General features: G+C 37.5%; 1 protein-coding gene across 3 annotated transcripts in view; it reads right to left on the bottom strand.

Moving 5' to 3' along the window:
• The window catches only part of LOC121735320 (atypical protein kinase C), a 227,865-nt gene that overhangs the window by 195,828 nt on the left and 7,241 nt on the right, over nucleotides 1-24,796 (bottom strand). Inside the window, exons 1-2 of one of the 3 annotated variants that reach the window (XM_042126104.1) lie at nucleotides 20,199-20,262; nucleotides 592-1,000 (exon numbers count right to left, since the gene is read on the bottom strand). The exons of 1 other annotated variant lie outside the window; for it this stretch is intronic. In XM_042126104.1, the coding sequence (XP_041982038.1) occupies nucleotides 592-1,000; nucleotides 20,199-20,231 (442 nt within the window). In that variant the 5' untranslated portion in view covers nucleotides 20,232-20,262. Of the gene's footprint in view, nucleotides 1-591; nucleotides 1,001-3,104; nucleotides 3,154-20,198; nucleotides 20,263-24,796 lie in introns of those variants that run through there. One more of the 3 variants, XM_042126105.1, reaches the window with a different exon arrangement.

Here is a 24,796-nt window from a genome sequence, read left to right as displayed (position 1 = left end):
CTACATACATAGATGGGCAGTATCATATAACGCCAACCAATCCAATATCTCCAAATTGGTTTACCCTCCACTGTTAGAATTTCAGAACACACCCCACGTAAGACATAACTGCGCGTTATACACCGACGCACCAGACAATGGAGATAATATCGCCGAACAAAAGACAGAACGGGATCTCGCGATCACAATCAGGGCGAGGGGGTATGGAGGGGGGAGGGTTAGAGCGCGGGGGGGGGAGCAATTTGTAACAATTGGAAACAAATAAATGACCGGCGCCATCTCAATTCGCCGCCTCCCATCTTTTCGCGTGGAAACCGGCTGCGATTTGTTTTTTTATTTCGCGAAAAGTTACATTTTCTTAAAAGATCGTCCCTGCTTAATGTGATCAAAAATTCGAGTTAAGGCTTCCATATTTTCTCAATTGGAAATGGGTGTGATGATGTGGACATTTTCTAAGAATACCGAAAGTTAAAGTTCCGAAGTTGCGTGTTTTTCGATCTGGGCGCGCGCTATAAACAGGAAAACTAGACGGTGAACTAAATCCAAAATGTTATATCCAAATCATCTCAAACTGACAACCCTAAAACTCACCGTTTCTAGACAGCACCCTCCTCAATATGTGTCCAAACCTTCTTGCCCCCATACACTTCCGCTGCTCTCTCGACGCATCATCTATACAATCGCTATCTGTATCACAACTGGCGTCCGATGTGAGCGAGCCACACTTGCTTCCATCCCTCAAGGTGGGCTCACTCACACCCAGATTCTTTGGTTCCTCATCACTGAATAGATCGTCTAAATTAGTTTCTAGTAGACCTTTGGCACTGCGTATCACTTTGTCCCTTATCACGTTATCGAGGCTGCTCGACAGTCTTTTGTCACCGATCGTGACGTCACTTCTGTCTATCCTCAGCGAGTTTTTGGTGTTCAGACTCTTCTGGAGGTCGGTGTGTAGTGGGTTCCCGCGGAACATATTCGACATGACGATCATCTTGACCAGCTTGAAAGTATTCCAATTCCATCACTGCATTCCATGTTCACGTTGGTGCGAGCGACTCGGTCTTGGCGGCATATTTCATGAACCTAACAGCCTGTTACGATGTATGGTAATGCATTCTTTATGGGAAACTGGGCATTATTCAGGCGTGGAGATTGCTTGAGCTACACTGAATTTTAAACCCTAACTCTTAAAAACAAGGTTCTAAATTCCTAATCGTGACCCATGACGTGAGTCGAAACAGCAAAACAAAATTTTTGATAACATCTGGCTAATTAAAAACGGCTCGTCCTTATTCTTTTGGAGGATGCGATTCAAAACAGCATTGTGATTTTAATATTTATGCAAATCTAATTGCAAAAAGAAAGGATTATTTTTTAAAACACAAATTAAAACCAAAATTTTGAAATTATTATTAATAAATGCGAATTGAATAGAAAAATGCAGGAGAAATTTGACAGCAGTAACTCCAAATTTTTATTTCTATCCAAATAATAATACAGATTCCATTAAGTTCAAATGCAAGTTAAATTAATGTTACATAACATATTACAAAGCCTCGTCAGACGCGTTGCTTTTGGTTCATATAGTTAGACGTATGTGAAAATAGTGCTTGGCTGTTTGAAAGCATCCGGACTTGAAAGCTTAGGTATTAATTGGAAGCTATATTCATGTACAAAAATAAATAAAATGGAGGCACAGATCAAACATGGATTACCAATTTTATCATTCAATTTCATTAAAAAAAAGAATTTATCAATTAACTTAAAGCATTTTTCCACTTTGTATGCGATCCGCGGTTAATCCGTTCGGGAGGTCTATCTCCGCCATCGAGTCCGTGATGAAATTACCGACCGCACCGGCGAGCCGGGTCGATTCTAAAACGGAAATTCCCCGCGGCCGTTTGTTCATCGCCACCGTCACCGAGACGTCACCGACAAAAACTGCCACATTAAGTGGAAGACAGATTTTATTGTGCAATATCATTGAACTATATACTTATTAAACAATTAATTTGACAATAAGTTAGAAAAGCGGAGGCGTTTAATATCAACCCTACACGGTCAATAATATTGCACAATATGTTATATTGCACAATAAAATTGATCGTCTAGACTCTATGCCCTAGGGCCGCTCAAGTGAGCTTCCACTCATCGTCATAGCACGCATCGGACGCATGTCACGCAACGGATTTTAGTATGAGGCATAATAATTATGCCGATAAGTCGACGGCTTACCTGTAGGCTGTAGGTATATAGAAACCTCTAGTTTACATAAGAACTAGTGAATCCATACTATAAGCACAATCTGAGTAAATCACAGTTATAAAGCCGCCTTCGTCACCGGGACGTTACCGCCAAAAATTCAAATAAGATAGCACTTTATGACCTAGGCTATAACAAGGCTAAAGCCTTTCGTTTTTTTTAACTATGGACGCTTCACACCACGTCCGCGTCAGTCTCGCCCCGTGGTAAGTACCTGAAGGACTTGTGTTACGGGTACCAGACAACGGAAATATATTTAATACTTTTATACTATATAATATATAAATAAGTATTTAAGAATTTTATTATATCATACGCAATACACATATTTAATACACATCCATGACCCAGGAACTTTGGAAACTTTTTGTTTCGTCGGTGGGATTCGGACCCGCCACCCCCGGCTTGAGCTAGCAATAGTAGTAAATTTGACGACCTCTGTGGCTCAGTTGGTGGGCTAAGTGAGCCACAGAGGTCGTCAAATTTACTACCGACATTGGTCTAGCTATGCAGCCGCTGCTTTGTAGTGGCGTAGAGTAAAATGAAACCTTATAGCCTTGATCACAAAGTGGAATTTTATTTGAATTTTTGTCGGTGACGTGCCGGTGACGGTGGATGTGGACACACGGCCTTACACCTGGCGGGGGTAGTAATACCCTGTGATTTACTTTGACTACCTAATACTAAGTCTGGATTCACTAGTTCTCAAGTAAACTAGACTGTCTAAATTGCGACTATTTAAGGCCTAAAGTTTAGGCTAAAACAACTGTCTTGAAATGTTTAGGACTTTACTGTCCTAAACATTTGAGGCGGGATATTCGAAATTATGTTAGTAAAATTACCTGACTGCGGTCGAAGCAAGGGGATTTGGCCTGTTTGTTCAATATTAGCGCCACAAACGTTACAAGTAGTAAGCTGACAAATGTGATGTCGATAGAGGAGTATACCTCGAGTAGCATCCATGATGAAATTGGATGAGTTCCGGAAAATAAGAGAGCAACAATGTTGCAGACGAGTCAGATTTCGCAACTAAGTATATTTTGATTTGAATAATCTCAAGTGTCAAATTTTATATTTTCTGATTTATTAATACTGTTGAGTTGAAATTAAAATATATTTTTATTTATCTACTCTTGAAAGAGCTCTTCTTGTTTATCCAATTAGATATCGAAGAAAAAATACACTGTATTAATCTAAAGTTGAAATGCCAACATTTTTCCAACCAATTCAGACCTCATTGGCCTTACAATTTGCTACAACTCGACAAGCTCGGTATATAAAGATATAATAGAACGGGGAAGTCCCTTTCAGAGGCGGGATAGCTCGGGGAAAAGCTATCGCTCGAAAAGTTAGCTTTAGCTCGACTATTTTTATACAACTTATACAACACTAGCTTTTGCCCACGGCTTCGCTCGCGTTAAAAAGTATTATTATATACAACCTTTCATCCCCTATTTTATTCCCTTAAGGGAGAAATTTATCAAAAACATGCCTACATCCATAGTAGCTTTACTGTATGCATGCAAAGCTGACGACCTCTGTGGCTCAGTGGTGAGCGCGTCGGTAGCTCAAGCCGGGGGTCGCGGGTTCGAATCCCGCCGACGGAACAAAAAGTTTTCAATGTTCCCGGGTCTGGATGTGTATTAAATATATGTATGATATAATAAAAATCTTAAATATATGTATAGTATAAAGTATTAAATATATTTCCATTGTCTGGTACCTGTAACACAAGTCCCTTAGGTACTTAGCACGGGGCCAGACTGACGTGGTGTGAAGCGTCCATAGATATTACTATTATTAAAGTCTCAGCCCGAACGGTTTAAAATTGACAAGGTTTCATACAGACTTTCATCCCTGTTTTAAACCCCTCGTGGGTATAATTGATTAAAATATTTTCTTAGCAAGTGCCTACGTCATAACATCTACCTGCATTCCAAATTTCAGCCCGATCCGTCCAGTGGTTTAAGCTGTGCGCTGATAGATCACTAGGTCAGTCAGTCAGTCACCTTTGAGTCATATAATTATTACATTTAGACTAGTTGACGCCCGCAACTCCTTCCCCGGAAATCAAAGTATGTCCACACCAAATTTAAGCAAAATCGGTTTAGCATAATGGTTTCAGCGGGAAGAGATATTTGGGAGGACAGACACACAAACAGAATTCATAACATATAAACTCTAACAAATCGCTAATACTAGCTAAGCATATGCAAAATATTAGCGCACTTATGCGATTTTCCGCGCGGCCTTCTGCCGTAACTAATTACTGGTCCAATAATGATGGTAATTTCGTTTGTTTATAAACAAGGACGCCTCTAGGTCGAGTTTAAAGACCGGTCACACTTGGCTGAATGCAGTACGTATGTTTCGTTAAAGAGGGTATGCAAAGTAACATTACCAAATCAAATCAAAAATATTTATTTCCAAATATATTAACAAAGTTAACACTTTTAGAACGTCGTGTCTACATGAGGCCTACCACCGGTTCGGGAACTACCCCGCCGAGAAGAACCGGCGCGGCGCGGCGTAAGAAACTCGCACGGGACCACCTTTTACCAAAAAGGTGGAAAATAACAATGATAGTTTAAACAAATTTACGCTAAGTATGTAAGTAAGGTAAGTAAGAATATGGTACATTTATATAGAAGCGACCTATGGTCAGTCAGCTTATTTTTCCCCCAAGCTTATTTCTCCTCTTCAGTCTTCGCGCGTGAGCCGCTAAACTGAATTTGTTAAAAATTGGTACAAAAAAACTTTGAATTTCGGAAAAACACGGTAGTTTTTAAACCGGAAAGCTTTTAGTTGCAAATAAACGAATTTCGACGCAACAAAGTTACTCAAAACATGCAGTATGCAAAAATTGGAAGGTTTTTATTAAATTTTTCATCCATACTTAATATTATAAATGCGAAAGTGTGTCCGTCTGTTACCTCTTCACGCCCGAACCGCAGCACCGATTTTGCTGTGGCATGGCAACTTTGAGTTCCGCGAAAGGACATAGGATACGTCTTGTTATCCCGGAAAAATGTCCGGTTTCCGCACGATAAACTAGTTTTGGCGCAACGGAGTCGCGGGCGTCATCTAGTTCTAGTTCCCAAACTTATTTTGACTACTGCCCACTTTGAGAAAAATTATGTTTTAGCGCCCCCATTGTTTCAATCTGAAATGTATCCAGATGAAATAAATCACCCTCAAGCCTCTACACAACGCCCTTATTTTTTTTTCTGGGACACACAGCGCCCCCTTTAGATCTTCAGTGCCCACAAGGGGGCGTTACCGCCCACTTTGGGAAAGACTGATCTAGTGCAAGATATTTTTGGTGGATAACATCACGGGCATAGACGCGAAACAACCGTCTCATGAGTGACACATTTTTTTTAATATCTATGAACGCTTCACACCACGTCAGTCTGGCCCCGTGCTAAGTACCTGAAGGATTTGTGTTACAGGCAGCAGACAACGGAAATATATTTAATATGTGTGGCAGCTCAAGCCGGGGGTCGCGGGTTCGAATCCCGCCTACGGAACAAAAAGTATTCTTGAAAACTTTTTGTTCCGTCGGCGGGATTCGAACCCGCGTCCCCCGGCTTGAGCTGCCACACACTCAACCAATTGAGCCACAGAGGTCGTCTGACATTAAAAGCGACACTTCTAATATTCACGCACCAAAACATCCTTGTTGGACATTCAAAGAGAAATATAAATGACACGAAATAAGTCACACGCATAATAACTTAAGGTCCATTACTCCGCCAAAGTAAAGAGCATCCGAGCCCAAAAACCGGGAAAACTACCTCGAATAAAATTACCCGGAAACAGTTTTTACGGTAAACATACATCACGAGTTTATAACTTATAACTTCTGAATAGTTTATATTATACACTAGAGCAGTGGTTCCGGGCCTGGGGGTAAAACAGCTATTCTTTAGGGGTAACAGAGGTGGTACCTAAAATAGATGAATAGGCAGAAAAAAAATATTTAAAAAACTGTAAAATAAAAAAGAGTAGTCTGTATCTCTCGCGTTCATAAAATCGCGGCCAAGCGAGAAGCGAAATTCACACTAATCACTTAATAAATTATTTTTAATTCCTGTATTGTAAATATTTTTATTGGGGCCGGGGTTTGAAAAGGTTAGGAACCACTGCACTAGAGGTTTTTGGCGACAAGGTACGCGTAAATGTATATCTGTTGCCAGTATAACAACAAATACTAAAAACAAAACAAAATTAATATTTAAGGATAAATCGATCTAGCTAGGAATCATTTTCAGAAAATGTCTTTTTATTCGTGTTTTATCGATAATCGATAAACTGAAAAATATGACTCTTCCTGACATCTATTGGCGAATAATAATACTATTTTGTTAGCACCTAATTTTAACGACCAGCAGATGGTGTTATTAAGTAACACGAAGTCAATGAGTGTTTGCTATACCGAGCAAAGCTCGGTCATCCAGGTACTATAAATAATGGCAACAGGAAGTTACTTGATTTTTTCTCAAAGTCCATAGTTATATGTGTACTTTAATATTTAATAATAATATTAAAATAAAATAAAAAATTAAGGGGGGCTCCCGTACAAAAAACACAATTTTTGGCCTAATTTTGCTGGCACGGCACCCTTCGTGCCGAAGTTGGCCGATTATTTATTTATACTATACCAAATAAATGATTTCACTTTTATTAAGAAATGGCATTAACGAGATTAAAACTAAATTGTGAAAACCGTACATCGGAATTCGGAAATGTCGTAATTCGATTACGATCCTACCACAGGGTTCAATCATTCGATTTAATTATTCAGCATAATTGCCAAAGACATAATATCTCAAGAAACGTTTTCGTGATAGACTAGCACAACAAAGGAATTGCTTACCAGTAAGTTAATTTAAAATTCATAACTTATAATTTGAGTAATTAAAAGTTACAAGTAATTTTGAATTACTTATAACAATATTATATTATTAAATATATTCAATACTTAATAACCTACAAAGAGGAAAAAAGTCACAGCGAAACTTTTGAATTCATATTATGTGCCTCTGTTTTCTATACATAGAGATATCACTGCTGTTACTAGGAGAAATGTCCAAACGTTATGAATTTTCCCATGCAAGAATTGAAAATAATGTAACCAATATAAAATGCAAAACCAATAATATTAATGACGCTGGCTGATATTAATTAATACGATACGGCGTTCCATTTTCAAATTAAATCCGTCATTAGCACGTGGCGAATTAACGCTCGTCCAACCACTAAGCCCCCGCCCCCCAACCACTAACCACTGGAGCCGTAACCACTAACCACTATTACCTGTTATTTATGTATTTATGGCGTTTGACTGATACTTTGCACTGTGACATCGCTGATGAGAATTTATATAGAACTAGGCTTAGTCAATTAGAAAACCAACCACTAAGCCATAATATTATAACCTCTAAAATTTTAACCGCTGAATAATTCTTATATCAGATTAATTTGAAGTTGTTAAACATTCGTATACTAACCCACAAAACTTACGCATTGAGTTATGAATGCAGTTACATTTCTTTAGATGATTGATTGACAAGAATGCATAAAAATTTTAACAAAAAAAATTGTGGGTTAGGACACAAATGCTTTTCAGCGACCGATTATTATATTATATTATATTAGTTGGCTTCTTATAATAATGTTTTATTATTATTATCTACCTGCAGACTGCAGAAAACAAGTTATTTTGTCAATGTTTGTGCACTTGCCAGTAAAGCGTAATCAGTTTAGTAGTTAAGGACGCTATCACAAAAATTATTACAAAAATTAGCAGGTCAGTACGAATATCGACGTTAAGGACATTAAAATAACATTCAATATCAGCGCGCCTTGTACAGTGGCGGTTACGACGCTCGCCGCGTTCTTGATAGGGCGAAAATGTATGAAGAAATTTGAGAGTTTCTTATTTTTTTCTTATAAATGGAAATGTTATTTATTTTTATATAAAATATTTAGCTATTCGTACAGGGGACAAAATAAGCAAAAAAATTTTGTACTTATGCTATAATGGTACTTACCTAATCAAACCCTATTTTTTTTTAATTTTTCACGATTATTGTGATGGCTAAAACGTATTCATGTGAAAATTCTGTATGCGGCTATAAATTTTTTATGGTGTAGACGTAGAGATGAATATATTATCTTTCATTTGAAACCAAAATATCCTCGCAGTGTGACTCCTAATTCTTTAAAATGGTACCTGAAAATCGTTGATATTTGTGAAAAAATGTGATAGCGTCCTTAAAGCAGCAACGTTTATACGCCAGGCGCCAATAGAAAGAATGTTGACATCATCTCTATTACGGCCCTATAAACAAATGTATGACTTCATACATCTGAAATCATGAGATCGTCCTAAGAGTTATAATAGAGAGTTTTCGAAATGTATATGTATTTAAGATATAAAACAGTTTAGATTTAGACACACGGGCAGGCAGACATAGCATAGTTATTATTATAGAAAAGTATAAAATGGTTTCCGCGCGAAAAGCGGAAAAGCTGCGAGAAACATGAAGTTTTAGTATATTATTTATAATATTATGTTTGCCTCCAATGTACGTCGCAGACATCGGATGTCGTATTATATTATTATGTTTGTACCCAGGACATTAAAAATAAAAAAAATCATTAAAAACATGAGTGCACAACCTTTTACGTAATTTGACATTTGTACAAAATCTAGTTTTACTGTCGCATTTCGCTTAATATATTCGAAAGACGTTACAAAACTACTCAATAATGTTATTGACACTAAGACAACTAGGCTGTCATTGTAATTTGAGCCATAAGTGTAGAGACATACGGTTGTGTATACTGTCACAATAGTGACGAATGACCGTAATAAGCTCCATTAACGAGTGGATATTTTAAGTGTTTAGAATTAGAACAGTCCATCTTTAATAAGTATGACCTTACGAAAATTATTATGATAGCGTCTTTCTATACAGCATCCTCTTACAACAAAAATCCATAATAGTTAATACGTCTGTTTTCGGTTTTACTTAAAATCTCTAATGCGATTCAAAATTTGATACAGTTTGGTATGGAGAATGGAGATAATATCGAGGTAAAGGATATAGGTTAGTTTTTACTCCGGAAAAAGGCATGGTTCCCGCACTATAAATATATCAAAAAACCATAAAATTTTAAGACTTGTGTGGTGTACATGGTGACATAATATCCAATATACAGGGTATTGATAAAATAGTAAACCTAATTAAAATCGATTAACCTATTTCCGTTTTAACATCCAGCAAAAAACCCAAATGTTGACAACAACGGTAGAGTTAAGAGTAAATCAAGCATGTACATCCGTCCTTGTCGCACCTAATTACATTCATTAGTGTGGGAGTGAGAGCTGAAATCTAGACTCGGTGAAAGTTTACCGTTCGCTTTCTATACAGTGCAGGCCTGTGTTTATGGTAGTGTTTACTTTAAAACCTAAACATACGTTTCAATATTTTCTCTATGTCGCTATGCAAGTAACATCTGTTACTTGCATAGCGACATAGAGAAAATATTGAAACGTAGTTCCTTATCGCGCGTTGCGCCTTGGGCTAGCCTGAAAAAGTTGTAACGACACTTTTTTATTAGTTCCTGCATGGTAGGGGGGGGGGGGGGGGCAGAGGTCGTTGATAGTATTCCTGTGCGTCAACGTTTTTGAGAATAAAGTACAGCGACGCGTTGTTAGTATTCCTGGGCATAAGTTGATGGCGTTTTTTTAATTTTTTTTTTTAATTGTGTATATGTATTATGTTTACAGGTTTTTTGAACATAAGAAATAACTTCGTTCCATTCGGGTGTCACACCTCTCAAGTTTTTTATGTTTATTTTTTTACATTGCTCAAGAAATCATAATTTTCAAAACTATTACGATTTTAATGACTATAATTATTGACTAGTCGACGTTCTAACTGGGTAAATAAGGAATTTTGAGGGAACCGTACACTTGCCTACATGAAAAGTGGCCTATGTCCTTCTCCGTGGGCCGTGGCTTATTCTTTATCAGTGGCAAATTACATAAAAATCTGTCCAGTAGTTTGTAAGTAGGTATAAAATTAGAATAGATAGAACAGAATATATGGAAAAGACCGCATAAGCATAAGCCACAACTATCGCCACAAACTGTACGGTTCTTACAAGTTTTGCAGTTCTTTTTATGCAAAAGGAGTGAAATAAAGCTTTGGCGATGCTTTGGATTTTAGAGCTACAATTTAGGCATAGTTTGAACTATCATCAAATAAGTCTTCAACTAAATCTTATAAATAGCGTTTAAGAGCCGCAGCCACAAGCTTAAGTTGGGTCTTAGTCTGACAAACGACCGCCCATCCGTCTTGAGAGCGATCTCGACCGAAATTAAGATATTTTTTGCCGAAGCTAATGGCGAATAGACATTACCGTTTAGCTAATAGGTGTACCTAGTCTGGGCTGGATTAAGAGTGTTATCTAAAATCTAAATGATGATCTGAATTTCTAAGGTCTATTTGCGGCAATCTGAGTTCAGTTAAGAGGGAACGCGGGTGCAGTAGAATTTAAACGAAGAAACTATTGCCATCACGCTTTACCATGCGCCGGCACGTTTATTGTGAAAGAGACAGATAGAGATAGACAGTAAATCGAGGTAGCGGAGTCCTCTGATTCCTCCTTCAAAATAGAGCCTTTATTTTATATGTTTTTTTTTTAATATCTTCAGGAAGAGTGAATTTATGCCTCTACGTTTTTATTTTATCTAGATCTTTCAAATTTGTTTAATGGTCGGTGGATTGGCGGGGTACCGGATGTTCATGTTTTGCGATTTTTGAAGGGTCATATTTTTTTTATTTATAAGTAAATTTAGAAAAAATCTAACGTAAATGGTAAATGCATAGCTTTAACAGATCCCAATATTGTATAAAAAATCATTTGTCTAGACGCATTGTCCAGGGAGTAAATTGGGGAATACTTTGTATGGAAAAACAGTGTTAGAGTTTCCTCTTAATCCCGTGTTAAAATAGCCTTATCTTTCATAATACGAGAAAGGATGGAAACTACATATAAAGTATCCCTTATATATCTTTAAGATGGGTTAAGTTATTTAGCTATCAAAAATTACTAAGCTTATAGTAATTGTGTGACTCTTAGGATGGTTAGTTGCCACTCAACGAATGCCATAAAATGAACTGGTAGGAACAAATTCCTTAAATAGAAAATTAAATGAATCCCCGATAAAAGCCTCTAGATATTATCAATAATTATTTTGCGATTGAAACGCGAATGTATCACCATTAGACTTCTAATCAAAAAATCTATTTAAAGTTATAATGGAACCCAATCTTTGTTATGTAAAACTTGCACTCGACGAATCGTTATCAAATCTCACCATTGATCAAAAGTAGCTCGGAGTTTCACATGCAATTATAGCAGCAGTCACGTTTGAACAAGGTTCATTTTACCGTGAACACGAGACGACCTTGAGCAAAAGTAAAAGCTGGTTCCACATCTGATTGATAGACATAAGTATTATGAAAGCGGCCTGTGAAAATTTTATGTGAAAAAAGTTGGCGATGCGAGCGTGCCAAATAATCTGATTGCTGAATGGAATATTCATAAAAGACTCATGAAATGCAATTTGATTTACATCATTATTCGTTACACATAATCAGCTAACCAAAGAATCTAATTAATCTAACACAAGTTATAAAAATAGTTTCCGCCATCTTTATCCATTTAGGCACGAACACAAAGTTAAGTTTCTTTAAATAAATACGTACAAAAACCGTGAATTATATTTTTCCATTTCCCTACATTCGTGACTCAAATCGTTCGCGATCGAGCCGTCGAAATGGCGAAATATCGAGATATAAATAGAGGGGAATAAAGAAAATGTTTGATTAATTCTTTGTGGCTTGGCCCCCTTTGTTGCGTTCGCTTTGTCTCCTTGGAATTCGTTCCGATATTCCATGTGAAATGCCGCCCATAATTTCGAATCAAAATCATGGGCATTACGCACTGTCGACTGGCCGTCACGAGTCACGACAGTCTTACGGTGACCAGAAAAAACGCAACACGCAAGAAGGTCCCACAGTGACCATAAGTGCTCCCACACAAAACTGCGATCCATGCGATTCGCATCGCATGGCAAATATCTGCGACAAAACTCATAATAAAATTGACATTGCGGTGCGATGCAATGCGAATTTACAGTTTTGTGTGGGAGCGCCCTAACAACAAAAGCTAGAAGACCAAGCTGCGACAAAACAGACACAATAATTCCAGATGATCCATGTAATTTTTGCGACTTTCGCCTTTATTGAATTAGCATTCCATAAGCGACAGAATAGTCAGAAAATAATATAATAAATAATAAGGGATTTTATATGGCACTTGCGATGCCTTATGTCAAATTAAATGTACATATTTGATTTCTAACTTCGCTATCGAAATTATCCAATGCAAATTAGGTACAACGAATAATAAACTCGGAAGCAAATAACAGTACTCGAAATCCTATGTGGTACACACCAATGTTTTCAACTCATTCGATCAAAATCTATAATTTTATGCACAGCATTAATTTCTAACCCCAGTCCCGACAAAGGGTCTCAAAATAAAACGCAACCCAAAGTCAATTGTTTGGAAAAGCTCCGGCATTCCCGTCACAGCGACGCGCGACGGCGCCTCCCCTTTGTTGAGCTCAATTCATTCCCATCGATTTCAATCGGCGCATTTATTTTAGCGGATCCTTTTTCTTCATAACTATCGGTAACGGCAAGTATTCTTTGACTATGAAAAATTTGACTATTAAATTGGTAAAGATTCTTTGACTTCATCACTATATATGAACAGCTTTAGACATTAGTATAAAGGTGCCGGTTGGCAGCGGACGACATGAAGCAACCACAGACGACGTGTCGTCGCGACAATACTGGTTTACATATTGTATATTTGTATATATATACTAGATGACGCCCGCAACTCCGTTGCGCCAAAACTCGTTAATCGCGCGGGAACTGTACATTTTTCTGGGATGAAAAGTACCATATGTCCTCTCCCAGGACTCAAAGTATCTCCACGCCAAATTTCATTCAAATCGGTTCCGCGCTTTGGGCGTGAAGAGGTAACAGACAGACAGACGGACGGACAGACAAACAAACACAGTTTCGCATTTATAATATTAGTATGGATATTTGTATATTCTATGCAGCCTATATATAGGCAAGCGCTGCTACTTTCACAGTGAACTCTCTACAAGGAACACGTACACACCCTAAAGTAGGTATTATCACTTATTTTTGTTACACACTGTATATACCCTGCGCAGCTAGCGACACGAAGCTAGCGACACATTCATAGAAATACATAGAAATGATGTGTCGCGACGACACGTCGTCTGCTGCAACTTTATAAAGCCGGCTTCCAACTTGTACCCTCTTGTACCTTAAAGCGGCCCTTCCACGTTGACCTGTGAGTTGTAACGTATAATCTATCACGAACGCAAAGTAAACGAATACTTCGTTTCTATTGCCCGTGATCCATGTATATGCCAGCGTGTAGTATAATATGCCATGGCTCACGGCCTATGGGCGGCAGTGTCCTATAGCGGCAGCGTCCTTGGATGGCGGCAGAGTTGGTACATAGGGGCGGAAGAATTAAAGTGGCCTATGCTCATAAAAAATATAAATTCGGCCTTGCCGTGATCGACGCAGTTCTGCAAGCTATAAGGCATGTTTCGCAATCAAAGTTATCCGTCATGACCCAAAGTTAAGTGGCCTTTCCAGGGGACTACATTCCTCTAGGCTTCTCATGACTATTCAATATTCTTTCAGGATTACAACTTAAACTAAGCCTTAAGCGAATAATACCAACATACCTCTCACACTAACAACATTTTAGCAGATAAGCTAGGCCCGCTTAAAATTTAAAGGTTTTTTTTTAAATTCGCCCCTAAACTTTAAGTTTGCAAAACTCTACAATTTCACCGAAAAACAAGGATTACCTAACCTTCGCAAAATCTAGTACACAAGTTCGACGTAAAATCGTCGTCACTCGTTAGCTAGTCTGCACTTTTCGGGGCTATATAAAATAGTCCATATGGCATTAACATAAAGATCCTATCAGGGGTAAAACAACTCCAAACGCACTTCAGGTGATATTCGCGTACCGGTACAAAAACTAGTTCTCTGAGAACACAGCACCTCGTAAACAAACCGAAACGCCGCCATTAAAATGAAATCTTTATTGAGACTACTATACTTGTTTATACTTTATGGTGCTAGCTTTATTATCTAGAATTTTGCCGTTTTAGGCTGCTATTAGACAGGAGTTCCCAACCAGTGGGGTAAGCCCTCTGCGGGGCTACGTCCCCGCCGACAACAGTTTAACTGATTAGGTAAAATTATTTTTAACTGACTTCCAAACAAGAGGAGGTTGTTTCTAACCTTATAATGCGAAAGTGAGTCAGTCTGTCTGTATGTTACCTCTTCACGCCCAAACCAGTGAAGCGATTTCGCTGATATTTGGTATGGAGATACTTTGAGTCCCGGAAAAGGAGATGGATTAACTTTTTATCCCGGAAAAATGTGCCCACGCGATAACGGATTTCTTCATCTAGTATTTTATAAATCTGCTCTGTTAAAGAAAGCGGACATCCACTCAATAGTAAGACTCAAGTTACAAACAGCCTTGACTGTAGGACGGCTAAACAAAAACGGTTCATTCACAAATCATAACACAGGAAATACCATTTAAGTGTTTCGTTTCGCAACCTTTGCGAATTTATACCATGGCTAACCACTAACATGACGTAAGATTCAACTTGGCATGTTTTAATTGCAGTGTAAAAAACATATTATAATTTTATGTAATACTAGATGTTACACCTATATCGCGTGGGAATTGTACTATCAGAGAAGTTGATTCATAGGCAGATTGCCGACCTACGTAATTTGGTTGTGTTATGTAAAAAATTCAAACCCATCCGACAGATCACGACAAAATTGAATTACCATAATGCCACCAAATGACGTATGTCCGTCAACTGCCTATAAATTAATTTCTTCGATGGTACATTTTTCCAGAATGAAAACTATGTGACTACCCAGAATCTCAATAGCTTTCCTAGAAATCAGTCCAGCGGTTCAGCTTCAAACAAAAATCTGACGTTTGTATTTCATGAGAGAATGATACTTTGCTGTTTGGCAGGATCCGGACTGCATCACGGCCGTTCCCAATATTTGATCTATCTCTGGTTTTGCCCAACTAGAGATAGGAATAGCTCACATTAGACGTTAGAGACATATATTTTATGTCAATTCAACGGCTGCGATCGGTTGTATGTCAAACCAGAGATAGATTGAATATTGGGAACGGCCGTAAGCTGTATTAAATGTAACAATAATAATTTATACTATTCGAAGAATGATTTAGCTATGGAATACGGTCCAACCTAAGCCTGACCATCACATAATAGAGGTCGCAGTGGCATACAATGCAGGTTAGTGGCCATGGTCAAATCATTAAAGCTTTGAAAGCAAGACACCTTGAAAACCGCACGCTATGAGGTTTGGTATCTATTATACTCCAATAATAATTAAAGTTACGCGCACGCGTAGTAAATGATCATTTTATACGCAACAGTTTGGGAAAACATAACCAACAGGGTTAGACTAATAAAACTAACAAACCTATTCGAGTTAAAGTTAAGCACGTGCTGAAATATCATGCCTTCTCTTTCTTGTTTCTCTCAAATCGAGAAATGAGAGACTAGCTTATTAGATAATCAACTCAAACCAGAGTTTAATCGTTAATCATAATTCATAACCCTTCCTGTAGGCTCTGTCGTATTTGGGTAAAAAAGACGACATGCAGTGTTGTCAAAAACAGAATCCAAATTTGTATGTACGCCTATGTAGATAGTGTGTAGGTAATAGCTACGCTGTACATACATTAACAAAACACTCACACACGCAACAGCTCTCCAAATGCTAAGCGTAGTTTTGTTACATGTGTGTTCGTAACACAGCTTGTATTATACAGGGTGTAACAAAAATAAGTGATAATACTTTATGGTTGTGCGTGTTCCTTGTAGAGAGTTCACTGTGAAAGTAGCAGCGCTGAAAGACCAAAAATTTTTTCACTTTTGTATGGGGAAACTCGTGACGCTCGGTCGGGCCCTTGCCCATTCAAAAGTGAAAAAAAAGCCGTCTTTCAGAGCTGCTACTTCCACAGTGAACTCTCTATAAGGAACACGTACACACCCTAAAGTATTATCACTTATTTTTGTTACACACTGTATAAGACGAGACAAGGGAAAGTGTAGTTTTGCTGCATTTGTGTGCGTGACACTGTGCGTTATAAGTTGAGGCGTAGTTTAGTCTGCACTCTGTTGTCCGAGAATTCCATTATTTTATTGATATTTCGATACTTTGTCTTAATATTTTATATCACCACCTACAAATGTTTTTATTCGTGTTTGCATTTTTTTATCAGTCTGTAGGTGTGCAAACGTTGGTTTTATCGTAAAAAATCGTACCAAATAAACAAGTTAGGAGTCCGCATGTGAGTCATGAGATCAAGGCTAGCGCACAGAGGCTGTTGCTCTACGTTGCTATACCAAACGTTCTAACACAGTGTAAATGCAAACAGTAGACCACCTTCACACTATTGGCTAAATAATGAAGTCCAAATGATGAGGCTCCTCGGAAATTTTCATACAAGTAGTTTTTGAATCGGACGCACTCATACATAAGCGCATTTGATATAGATTTAGAAAGCGGCAGATCTAAAATGGCGATTTAGATTGTTTCTATTATTAATGATAATAATTAATAATTTGTTTTATTTCAGATAATTACGCATCCCAAGTTCATCAATTTTAACATTATTTTTTATAGAATAGTTTTTACAAAAAGTGCTGTTGATTTCATCATTCAATGATTTCACATTTGTGAATTAAGGGGAATCGTTAGAATTTGCCTTTGAATAACTAACAAGCACTCAACTATATTTCACCAATTAGATTGATTTCACAATGATGAGTCAGTTAATTAATCTACTGTATATTGTTTGTATTATGGTTCTAACTCCAATATAATTGGCAGTGTGGCCTTACGAACGTAGTTAGACCATAATTTTGCTTTTAATGTGCTATCGGCAAAGTTGCCGTAATATACATTTTATTGACTTGTATTGGTTCTAAAAAATCTGACACTAGGTACATATAAAACAAAACTTAAAAAAAGTCCATACTAATATTATGAATTTGAAAGTATATCTGTAATTAATGTTTGTTACCTCTTTACGCTTAAACGGTTGAAGCGTATTAGATGAAAATTTTTATGAAGACACTTTGAATCTAGTAATAAGCCATAGAACAGATTTTATCTCGGGAAATCTACAGTTTCTTTGTTAAACAAATTTCTACGTCACGAAGTTGTTAGCAACATCCAGTAATAAATAATGATTGTAAACATTATAAATGCAAATGAGAATAATGCACTTGTTTATAACTCTTATCTAGTTTAATCATTAGTCCCATATACAGTTTTCTTATCGTTATAACCAAACAAAGCCTTTACAAAACCGCACAAGTCACAACACACAGCCAGACGTAAGTAAAAACTATGTGACAGTTTTATTATAATATAAATAGTATACAGTAGACCATCTTTATAAAATAATCGAATGAATGGGGCACACGCACACATAAGCGAGATTTCAGATAACTTGAATTTGCCAATGCTCAGTCAAATGCACTAAAAATTTCGAAACTTAAGTTAAATTTGTGCGATTCGACACCTGGCGACAGCCTTATGAGGCCATCACCAAGTGACATGGCGCTTACGATGTTTTATGTCAAATCCCATACATTTTTTGTAAACTTCGCTGTGGAATCTTATTTGCAATTTGAGTAATATAAGTACTAAGTTCCCAATATAACTGTGCATGAGCGTAAAACTGTATAATTATGTGTTACGCGAAATTTATTCCTAGAACTGAGTTACTTTACTGAATAAAACTTATATTGCGGTATTACGACAGACTCAAGTAGGCCAAGAAATGACCCAGTAAGGGACCATACCAATACATACCAATTGGTACTTTTTACCATCAAATCATATTATAGAAACAAGTTTATACTTAAAGACTTACAGCTTAAAGAGATTACAATATTACTTAGCTTTGATTTAAGTAATGAAGATTTTGACATAAACTCCATAAGTATATTTTCTGTGAAACTCTTCATAATACAAAGTTAAATTAAGATCAAATGTCTCTGAGAGCGGTCGTTACTCCCTCACTAATAAAAAGATCCACACTGCGTACCCATAACAACTTATACTTACATTGTTTAGGGACTGTTTTACAACTTCCTGATAAGTGCCGAATAGGCTACCCACCACTTAAGTCGACAGATAAAGTATGGAGAATCTGTTGAAAAAGTTGTGGATAGCCTATCCGGCACTTTATCAGGAAGTGGTGAAACAGGCCCTAAGTCTTTGACCTTTGTGGGATAATCTTTAAAAGCCGCTGACAGACAAGAACAAAACCTTGTATAGCCATAATAGGTCATTGACCTCTATTTCTCTACGAAATTCAAATAAGAACTCCATCCATGCGCAAACTCAATATTAAATGCAGAAATATAAAAAAGTGAAAAATCTATCTTTTTATAACTAATATTTCGATTTATAGAATTATTAAAGACTATTCAAGCAATGTTAGGTAACAGTGATTTTTATGTGACAACGAGCTTTAGCCCGCGGCTTCGCTCGCGTTAAGAAATATTTTTATATACAAACATTCATCCCCTATTTTTTTTTTATTTTTTTTTATTATTATAAAATTGGGGCCGTCTATGGACTGTTCGTCCATATCCTTTTATTTGTTATTTTATTATTTAGATTTTTCGCTCCAAGGATAATTGAAATAATATTATGAATTTTAATTAATTGTGGTCCATCATCATCCATCCCCATCATCCATCCCCTATTTTAACCCCTTGGAGGTAAAATTGATCAAAATCCTTTCTTAGCGGATGCCTACGTCACATCATCTACCTGCATGCCAAATTTCAGCCCGATCGGTCCAGTGGTTTGGGCTGTGCGTTGATAGATCACCATGTCAGTCAGTCACCTGTGAGTTTTATAAGTATAGATTACTGTTATTTCCAAAACAACGAAACAATAACTGGTAAACAAACCGAAAGTGGGGCAACAAATGCTTCAAGACCGTTCAAGAGGGCCCCAAAACACCTTCGCTGTCAAATCGAATCTTTTACTTCACATAATTACAATTTTACGGGATAAAAACTACCCTATCTGATTTCCCGGAAGTTAAACGTACCTTAGATTGACCATTACTTTCATAAAATTCGGTTCAGCGGTTTAATCGTGACAGACAGACAGAGGTACTTTCGCATTCATAATAATTATATATTAGTAAATAATAGATTAATAAGGCTCTTACTCCATAAAGATAAAGATAGCGCTTGTTTGTGCTCTAGTTTCTCGTTTCTATTGTATTGTTATTCGTAGATTGTATATCATGAATTGTCAACAAACAGACAGACTTTACACATTGTTGTATACATGTGTATTGTGTATGTTATTGAAAACACCGTCAAGACCATTTCGCTCGCACCGCACTTCCAATGACACTAGGCAAACTTTAGCATAACAGGCCAAATTTTGCCAAAACACTGCACTGAGTAGACCAATTTTAGCCATAACACCACACCAATTGGCCCAATACGGCCAGTTAACAGTCCAGTAAGCACTGGCTTTAGCACAATAAACAGGCCAAATCTTGCCAAAACACAGCACTCAAGCCAATGTTGGCCTTAAAACCACACCAAATGGCCCGAATTAGCCTGTAAACACTGGCTACTCTTAGCCATAAACACATCAGCCATAGCACACCTCGCCCGTGGTAACCGGCACTTTTATCTCCATATCGGCGGCATGACACGCGCGTGCGCAGCGAGATCCGCCGCGCCACTGAGCAGTAAGCACGCCCGGCGGCCGGCGGTGATACGAAACAAAACAAGTATGATGACCCAAAAGTGGTGGACCCGTTTTCGCGGTCTATTACATCCGTGGTGCTTCATCGATTTGCATAACACAATGCAATATTGTCAGTGCCATGGTACCGGAGAAAGATTCTTCTATGGCGGCGTGAAGAAGAGGTGTTACCTAAAGGCATGAGATCCAACTGGTAAAAATCTTTAAGTTTCAGTGTCTTTCAGTGTGTCTTTTCCGTTAACTCTCTCTTTTATTGTAACTATGCAAGTCTGTTGCAAGTTGAAAAGTATGCCCATCATCTGATTATGCCATAAAAATTGACCACCCAACATGTACTCGCATCAGCTGCCAATACTTGAAAATTTTCCATGACAGACCATGAATAAGAATTTATGTAGTCATGGGAAAACTTTTATTCCTTGTCGATGAAGCAAATTCCAAAGTTTTGATTAAAACATGGGTTATGCAATCACGTTGAACAGTTAAATTGATCTGATCAGAGATAGTATGGAACAAACAGCTTAACCTTCTAATCCGAATTCCAAACATATTTTGAAATGTTCGAAGTAAACAGAAACTAATGGCTGCACCAAAGACAGTGATCATTTAATATTTACCTATATACTCTTTATACCTCTCCCATGTATATATCTACACATATTATAAAATCTCCCATTATCTATACATATTATAAAACAAAGTCGCTTTTTTCCCTCATGTCCCTTTGTTTCCTTTAATCTTTAATACTACGCAACGGACTTTGATGATTCTTTCAGTGTTAGATAGCCCATTCATCGAGGAAGGCTATAGGCTATATTTTTTCACACTAAGACTAATAGGAACGAAGAAATAGAGGAAAATGTGGAAAAAACAGGGAAAATTATTTGAAAGGGCTAACTTGAACGCACTAATCTCAGGAACTACTGGTCCGATTAAAAAAATTATTTCAGTGTTAGATAGCCCATTTATTAAGGAAAGCTATATTTTATCACGCTAAGACTAATAAGAAGAGAGAGAATTCCCTTTCGTAAGGGCTTACAATACAAGCGTACAACTTTTCTGATGCTGCGTGTGTCTTTGGCCAAGAGTACGATAAAGGAACAGCTTTGAAAGAAAGACACCATAACTTAGCTTCCAAAAATCTACATGGCGCCGCGCTTGCGGTACCAAGTGTCAAATCCCATTTATGATCTTTAACTTCGCTATCTTCCTCCATCTTTGTAAAGCATCTCAATTCTCTCCCTCGATGAGCGATGTCCCATTTGAATAATTAAACGCAATCAAAACGAATGTTGGAAATTTGGCGAATGGCGAGGCAGCGTCTTTGTGCGCGACGATCTCATCATCCCAATTTACTAATAGCCCTTTCTCTGCTGGCACAGAAACGTCACGCCTTTGAAGACGTCATTTCTGTGACACAAAGGAGATTGTTATTTTTCATCCCCTGAGGCTTCCCAGATTATCTTGATGTATGAAAAGTTTTTGTGCTAACGAAGTGTATTCGGAACTCTTGAGAATTTTGGAGCTCGGTCCAGATTTGGAATCTTTCGAGATGAGAAATGCTGATTTTACTCTTTTATTTTCTAGGTTGTTTTTTGGTTCTAGTTTTAATGATATACTAGATGGCCCGGTGAATTTCAAAATACTTCTTCCCTGGACTTTTACGAATATTTCAAGATATTTTATTAGTCAAATCGGTTCAGCCATTCTCGGCTTTTTACACATTTAAAAATACGGAACCCTAACTACAACAAAATTTTAAATCCATTTTTATTTGTATATATAGGAAAGTGTATATATAAGTTGTGGTAGGTACAGCGCTTCACCGATTTTCATAACATGAAATTTAGTAAAGAGATACTTTTTAAGAGCCCCGGATAAAGAACATAGGAGAGTTAGGTCTCGTGGTCAAACACAAGTACAAACTTAGTAGTAGGCAACGTCTCATGTATAAAAAAACTGAAATAAGGTTAACAGGCAAGACCGTTGAACACATAAAAATTTTTGGAACATAAAACACAGAACAGAATCCCTTCAGAGTTCGGGGTTTCTATGAGCCTTATGCCGCGGGCATAGAGTTCAAATGAGAGGTAGAACAATTGCGAATGAGTCTCGGGGCGTTACACCCGTGACGTCAGCCAATTGCGCTAATAAAAATCGCCATCCGGTGCGTACCCGATTTGATTGCGACCCAATTGAGGTCTAGACAATGTAATATTCGCGAAAACATAATTTAGGCCCAATAATTATACAAACATAAATACGTACAAAAAATGAGCTTAAGGGTGAAGCCAAACAAGCGTAAATTCTGAGTCGTGAGTCGCAGAATTTCTGCCGTGTAAATATCTTTTCATACAAATCATGACTCACAAAATTACACTCGTGTGAATCAAACAGAATGCAGCAGAATTCTGCCGGACCGAAATTCTGCGACTAACAACTCACAAATTACGCTCATTTGGCTTCATCCTTAATATCCTCCTACTGGCGCAGTTGATCACAGATAAATCTATAACAAGTTAACAACATAAAATAATATTTACTATCAGAGAAGATAATAATATGATTCCTAGGCAGATACCTACGTAATTTGGTCGCGTTGCGTCAAACCCAGCCGACAGATCACTATTAACATTAAATTGACATGATCCGACCAAATGAGGTTGGTCTTTCAACTGCCTAGCAATCAATTCCCTCGATGGTACTTCGTTCTTTTTATTGTAACGTTTTCCACCTATAGTAATAACTAATAACCCTGCAAAAGTCCTGACATCGGATATTTTTCCACTGGCCTCGATATGAAATTATCTGGGAGGTAATTGATCCAATTATAGGACCCTCGTCCAGCTCAAAGGACAGGTAATTAGACTGCAGAAAACTGCAGAGATGATGCACTAGCCCCGTTTGGCCTTTGCTCGTTAACAATTCGTTAACGAATTTGTCGCGTTTGTTGCGCTTCTGTCCGAAACTCGTTAATTATTCTCGCTAGTTTTAGGGTTAATGTGTAATTAATTTAAAAAAAATGAACTATCCCGAACATTAAACTAGCACATTTGACGTCTAGTTGATTCAGTGGTTTAGAGCGTTGATATTGATTTACGGAGATCGTGGCCCGTAGGTTCCATTCCCATTCCCGCGTTGCAAAAAAATGTATCAAACGTCTTAGATACATATTATACCTATTTACAAAGTTTAACAGATAACGCATAACAATAAAAATCTATTGTGTCTGCGATACCCACGATGGAGGTGCTAAGATACGTACCTATATTATATTTTAAACTCAAACTCAAAAAAAAAAACAGAATATTTTTTTTCAAATGTTCTCTGAACGACGGTCTGGACCGGTGCCTACCACCGGTTCTCTTTATGCTTTTGAATAAAGAGGAAAAACGGCTGTAAACATTTGACATTCGCATACCATTGTTATGGCACAGAATAGGTACAAGTAGTTATGGTAGGATATGTAAGAACTATAATTGTTGTTGTTATGTTAATAAAACAGAATATAAGTAACTTCAAGTTAAAAACATCAATTTAAAATGCTACTCAACTTCTGGTTTACTCGAAATTATTTAAGACGTAGCTCCCTAACCGTTCGTTACTGAAATAAAATGGCGCATGCGCAATCGCACAATCTGTATGTGTTCGGAATCTCACCAACACTTGAGGCGCCGCTGACACCGACAAGTTAATAATATTTTCATATTATATGAATGTCATTGTTCGCCCCAACTAGGCGGTAGGGTTGACACAGAGCGACTGTGCAAAAAAATTAAAGACACGAAAGAAAGATTTTGGAAATGATTACACGAGCGGCGTACACCTTAGCAATTAGATCGTTTCGAGTCGTCATAAATGAATTGGTATGTTTCTAGTTTCTTAGTAACCGTCTTGAGAGATCAATCTATATCTATACATATTATAAAATAAAGTCGCATTTTTTCCCTCATGTCCCTTTGTTCCCTTTAATTTTTAAAACTACGCAACTGATTTTGATGATTTTTTCAGTGTTAGATAGCCCATTTATCGAGGAAGGCTATATTTTATCACGCTAAGACTAATAGGAGCAAAGGAATAGAGGAAAATGTGGAAAAAAACGAGGAAAATTATTTGAAAGGGCTAACTTGAACGCGCTAATCTCAGGAGCTACTGGTCCTATTTGAAAAATTCTTTCAGTGTTAGATAGCCCATTTATTGAGAATGGTTATAGGCTATATTTTATATGAAGTTTTATAGGAGAATGTGGAAAAAACGGGGAAAATTATTTGAAAGGGATTATCTCGCGAACTACTGGAGCAATTTTTGTGGTATGTGGTGGGCACAGATAAGAAGTAGACCACGTGAAGGATCATAGGCTATCGATTTTAATATTTTTTTCAGTGGCTATACATTTTATACCCGTGCGACGCCGGGGCGGGTCGCTAGTTTATACTAATTTATTTACGATGGTGTTAAACCATCGTTCTTGGCTTAGGAGTGGTCACCCTGAGACT

The sequence above is a fragment of the Aricia agestis genome, chromosome 17, assembly GCF_905147365.1.
Source record: "Aricia agestis chromosome 17, ilAriAges1.1, whole genome shotgun sequence".
Lineage (NCBI taxonomy): Eukaryota > Metazoa > Arthropoda > Insecta > Lepidoptera > Lycaenidae > Aricia > Aricia agestis.
The sequence above is the reverse complement of the archived record's forward strand: the minus strand, read 5'-3'. Positions and strand labels throughout refer to the sequence as shown.